We start from the raw sequence: 6,000 nt of genomic DNA, 5'->3' as shown, positions 1-6,000 counted from the left end.
AGACTTGCTAAACTGATGAGGTCATCACATAAGGATCTTATAACACAGACACATTGGAAGGGTGGGGCACCAAGGTCTGCACATAGCCCTGCACCTGCACACATTTTGTCTGAATGCAACATTTACGTGTATTCACCTTTAAGACTGGCTTTTAGTAACAACCAAAAATAAACTCCTCCTTTGATTCCAGTTTTTGCAGTGATTGCTCCTCCAGCATCCAAAGTAAACAAGAAGGGGGCTTTTCTCCAACATCAGATTGGCACTGATTGATCTGTGCTTCACCTGAGTGCAGAGAAAGGAGTGAAAGCAAGGCTGTTGTTGGTAGGCCTCTATCCTACAGGTTGAATATATGCTGAGTGGGACACCATTTCACAGTCACATGAAACGCTCACCTCAGCAGCTCACGACAGAAGCACAGATTGGCTTACAGCCCTCAAAGTAAGAACTGGTTTTTGGACGTGTGTGTTGTGACTGTTTCAGTTTATGGTGAGCAGAAGAGACCTCTGTTAAATAGTTTGGCTCCAGAAAAAACACTGAACAATGGATAGGATGTCAGATTCAGACACGTACTGTTTACAGATGGCCAGGATGCTGACATAGGTTTACATGAGGAAAACGCACTCTGGGCCCGCTAGACTGACCCAAATCTTCAGTTAGTATGATTGATGCATGCTCATCGGCATCTCCTCTGTATCTGAGCACAATGGTTTTTGTTTACAGTAAACCCACAGAGTACATATCAGTTCACACAACAGGAGCAGCCCTGGTAAACTGAGCCCTGCTGCTTTCAGGCTTTTGTTCAGTTCAGACCAGTGCACAGAGGATACACTGACACACATGTTGATAACCCCACAGAGCTCAGAGTGGTGCTCCATTATTCATCTGATCTCAGGTTAGGTGTGGCATGTGACCACTGAATGCCTGCCTCCATGTCTGAGTCTCCATTTGGTGTTCAACAGGGACACGAAGAAGACAGGCGAGATAAAGAGATGTGAGATTAAGGCTGAAACGTTTCTGTAAGCGGCAGACAGAGTGGAAAAGACAGCTGAATTTTAATGTGTTTCTGCTCTGGCGTCCCACTCAGATTATGCTCTTCTTCCACTGCTGCTTAGAGTTTATGCAACTAAGAAAGGCCTGTGGTTATGCAAGCCCGTGGAGTGTACTGTCAGAGCCTAAAGGCCACTGAAGAGGAAGAGTCGACCCCCATCACGCCTGATAAAACGTGCGAGATCCCCAGAACGCTTTTCACCTCACACACTGCGCCAGCTCATTGTTAAAAGGAGGCGTCCTCAAGGTGTGTGGAGCCGGGGCCAGTGGGGGAACTGTACAGCCACACATTTGATGCAGATTGGACTGGAACTGTGTGTAGTGGAGAGAAAGGGCGAAAAGAGTTCACCTCTCCCCCTCTCCCCTGACTGCTTTGAGGGGTGTGACAGCATGACCTGTACTCAGACAGAGGCAGCAGCTCCTCCTCTCATGCTTCATTCAGCTGTCCGGCTTCTGCAGAGAAAACATCCCTCCTGGATGGAAACAGCAGCTGCCCTTTCCATTTTTCTCAGAGCATCAGACCACTCCATCAGTTTACAGGAAATACTGTAAAAAAGGTAGCCTGCAGCGTGTGCGGGGCACATGTCCTGACCAAGTATGCATATCAGCAGCTGATGTAAGGCGTTGACGCAGGTGACGCCCTTTGTTGTTGAACTGACATTATCTTGTCAGACGCCTTTAGGCTATAACAATGACGAGGGCAGGGTGAGCTTTCAAAGAGGAACTCTGAGCTTTTCAGGTATGATGACCTTACACAAGGACACGGGTTTGACTCCGACGCCCAAATAAACAACAAAAAATATCCTCAACTGACTCAAAATGGAAACTATGTGAACAGTAAACACGGCGCCATCTTAGCTCAAATCCTCTGTATAGACCAGGATTAGGTCCACGTGATGGGCTTGTTTTTGAATCGTGACTTTTCAATGCTTTTTATGTGGTTACAGAAAAGAAATAAGCTTCTTCCAGAGTTCAGATATTTCAATGTGTAGTTTCAATAATCCTCAGTACATCTGTGATTGTGAGATAATACTTTAAATAGCTAACCATGCTTAAAAGAGAAGGTGTAACCTGGAAATGTATTTCCAGTATCTTTGAACGGTGCCTATTTTCACAATTACTGAGCCATGGTCTCATTTGCTTTGTTAGCTTTTTGTGGAAGACTGAAGAAATTGCAGTTTCCTGAGCACCGTTTTTGTATCCCTCCAAACACAGACCTAACCTGACATTCAAGACAATGAGGAGCAGAAAATGTTCATAACAGTGACGCTGGAAACAATCACTGTAGAATTTTCTTGAAGAAAACAGAAAAAGGTAGAAACACAGTACTCTTGGAACTGATACCTTCATAAATACACAAACCTTCAGGGATGGGTTCAGCTTTTATCACCAAGAATCCCATAATGCTTTGGAAAGAATAAAAAAAAAATTCTCAGTCCAATGGCACCAAATAAAATAAATCACCACAAACATGAAAACACTCCTGGAAATACCTGGTTTAGATTTGGCTGCCCATTTAATACACACACCATAGAATAGTGTGGCTAATCAGAGCCCCAGCCCTGCTTCTCCAAAACCTTTCAGCCAAAATTAAAAGCTATTTATGACAGGAGCACGCTGAAAACAGGCAGTTTAATCAGCTTCTCTAATCCCCTGCTCCCTCCTTTCACTGAGGTTAATGTAGCCTGTAAGCTATCAGAGCATGGAGAACAAAGGGTCAATGTTAGATACATGGCAGAACACCTGGTGTGAAGAGCCAGTATCAGATGGACTATGAAATAAAGCAGTCTCCATTTTCATGTTCTGTCTGGGGGGCATCACAAAGTAACAGCCAGGATACGCCATGCACTGCACGGCTCGGGGAACAATGTGGTTCATATTGATCAAACTGGGGAATACGATGCAAAGATGTATGAAGCTGATGTCATTTTCAAGTTGTCTCTCTTTCTCAAGAGTATGAAAATCATCCCACAGAGGAAGAGGAGGCGTCTCGTCTCCCTCCAGCGACCATGAAGGACCTACTTTGGATAGCATCCTCCAGCCTGAGCTGCCTTTGCTGGGATGGAGAACAACACATCCACATGGATGATGGTGTGTGTGTGAGGTGTGTGAGAGGAGGGGCTCCACCGTCATTGCTCATTCATGGCTTGCCTGGCCATTTTGGTGGAATGGCCTTGTTCTGTGCATGTCATGCGATCAACAACAAAGGGGATGAAGCAGCTATTTTAGGGGCTTCTTGTGATACTCTGTCACCATCAACCATGCCTGCTTTAACACAAAGGGATCACGGCTCCGTATGGGTGCTGTGTGCTTATGTGCTTATGGATTGGATAAACTGACTGAACAACAAGAGGATCAACCTTACACCCCCTCACAGCCCCCCCCCCCCTCCTTTTTCCAGCCCACTGTAAGAGTGGCTCCCTTTATAAAAGGCCTGTGGAACATCATTTAGAGCTGAATCTGCAGCGGACATGTTGCGTAAGGATGATGTATTTTATGGGTCTGGGATCAGTTCATTCCCGTTCCATGCAGGAACACACCATGCAATCAGAGGGGAGAGCCCATTGTTGTCATCTGGTTTGTTCGGTGGCTCTCTGCGTCTAAGCACCGTGCAACCACCCTGCTCCTTCCAGCAGCCTCTGCCAGACAGGGATGCTATTTTCTTCTGAACATCAGTCAATCTCTGAACCCCCCCCCCAAACACACACACACACAAACACAAACACACACATTCACACACGTCTATTTTTCAGCAGGCCTTTTTTTAACATGATTTCAATGGATTATTCCCCGCGCCTTTTCAATCTATTTTTGTTGTTGTTGTTTTCTGCAGCCTCTTAGTGAAAGTACTCACCTTGATTGTTCTCTATTGAGGTAACAGATGTGCCTATATTATCTGCAGCCCAGGCATCGTTTGCAGAGCGCTGGGACACCATGGACACCATGGTCTGCAGCGTTTTCTCCGGAGTAAACAGTGATGTCTGAGCATCGGTGGATCTTTTGCTTGTTAATCTGGAAATCGGCGCTGTTATTTGATCTTTCGAGGCTGAATTTAATCCCGTATGGTAGGCGGTAGTGGTTGTAGTGATGGTGGTGGTCGAGTCCGTTGTTGGAGGCTGGAAGGTGGTTGCAGTTTGAGAAATAGGGCTAGTAGTAGTGGTGGCGCTCAGGCCGGCAGAAACAAAAGCAGGAGCCGGCGTGAGTCCAGCTAAAGGCCCGAGAGAAAACCTGCTCTCGGGTAAAGTACGAGGCATGTCGGTGTGGAAGGTTCCCCAGGTGTCGGAGGCTGAGCCGGGCTTCCTGGAGATAGGCGACGCATCGTAGGGGATGATGCGAGGTGCGGCTTCAGAAAATCCAATACATATATACAAAATAACTAGTAGAACCGGAGATGTGTACATCATTAAGGATGTTCGCCTCATGTTCACTTTCAGCTCTCCATGTAAGCCCCAGTAATGGTCTCTCTCAGACCTTTCCCTGAATGGACGCGTACTCCACCATTGATATCCCCCGGCGGCGTACGCTGCTGTTCGATGCCCTATGAACCACACTTCACCTGCTCTGCAGCCTAACTTGAGCCGTCTGTGATTGACGTACACATCAGCCAATAGGAGGGAAGCTGCTGAGCGCGCTCCGCTTCCATGATTGGACAGTCACTGAAACACCCTATGAGACGGAATGTTCAGTAAATTATTTAATGTCTTCGCTCCTCTGAAAACAATCAAAACATTAACCTTTTCATTTACAAATCGTTAAGAGCGCATAGCTACGCGTTTAGCTATAAGGATTGTATTACATTGGATGTAAATGTTATGATTAAATATCACACGGGCCAGGTGCTTGCCTACATATTTTATGGAAATGCCTTGTGTAAGGAAAATATTGTTTATGACTTGGAGACTCAGACGTGTACTGTTGAATTTTTTCGTGATACCATTTCTTGATAAGAAAAAAAGAAACTGCAGATGTTAAAAAAAGATCGTCAGCAACCATCAGATCCTTAAAAAACAAACAAACAACAACAAAAAAAAACATACAGTATGTTCAGAGAACGGGTTTTACTGTCACAACCCAAGCTTTGCAGCTTTTGTAATATGCTATTCAAGGAATGTGTGACCGTTGGCTACAACATGTTACGGCACGCTGTACAGCGCAAAGAGCCTGCGCTTTGGACTTTTATTTTGAATGTCGCTGCAGGAAGTGGTCCTGCTATACGATAGACTTAAAAACTGATCTAACTGACAGTCATTTTTTTACATTGTAGAAAGACCATACGTGTTAAAAGATTTGCTCGTGAAATTGACATGATTTATAATAATTACGATACCGCCCTCAGGAGGTCGGCATACGTAACTGCATGTAGCAAAAGTGTCATATTTCTTTACCAGGAAGAAAGGAATATGCTTTTCCATTTTCCACTTAATTTATTCCTTGCCATTGAATTCTAACCTGGTTTATTGTAAAATCATTTTGTTAAAAGTAGGCTAATGAAGACAAGCACAGGATCAATGAATTTATTATCGAGACAAGAGAAAGAACTGGCCCATGTCTCAGAAGCAAGCCACCAACAATAAAAGATAGATTAAAAGAACATTTTAAAAATATTTATCAAAAAATTCTTAACTTCCTCTCACATAGCATAAGATGGCTTAGTAAAAATTGTAGAACATACTGTTTATTTTCAAATATGAAATGAAATGATAGATAGATAGATAGATAGATAGATAGATAGATAGATAGATAGATAGATAGATAGATAGATAGATAGATAGATAAAATACTTCATTAATCCCAGAAGGGAAATACATGTAGTTTGCCAACAAGAAGAAAGAATAAAATGAAAATTAAATAACAAAGTAAGCAACAAATGTAAAACCATAACAATACTAATTATATATACAATGTTGATTATTCAATGTACAAAAACAATACTGGGCTCATCTTCCATAGATT

General features: G+C 43.7%; 1 protein-coding gene across 1 annotated transcript in view; it reads right to left on the bottom strand.

The window, feature by feature from the left end:
* The window catches only part of LOC141790902 (multiple epidermal growth factor-like domains protein 9), a 76,007-nt gene extending 71,390 nt beyond the window's left edge, over positions 1–4,617 (bottom strand). The window contains exon 1 of the mRNA XM_074671055.1: positions 3,902–4,617. Within this exon, the coding sequence (XP_074527156.1) occupies positions 3,902–4,469 (568 nt within the window). The 5' untranslated portion in view covers positions 4,470–4,617. The remainder of the gene's footprint in view (positions 1–3,901) is intronic.
* Positions 4,618–6,000: the final 1,383 nt, after the last annotated feature.

Source organism: Halichoeres trimaculatus, unplaced genomic scaffold, assembly GCF_033239565.1.
Source record: "Halichoeres trimaculatus isolate MK-OKI-2021-1 unplaced genomic scaffold, fHalTri1.1 fHalTri1_scaffold_5, whole genome shotgun sequence".
NCBI lineage: Eukaryota > Metazoa > Chordata > Actinopteri > Labriformes > Labridae > Halichoeres > Halichoeres trimaculatus.
Note: the sequence above shows the minus strand (reverse complement) of the source record. Positions and strands in the feature narration are given on the sequence as shown.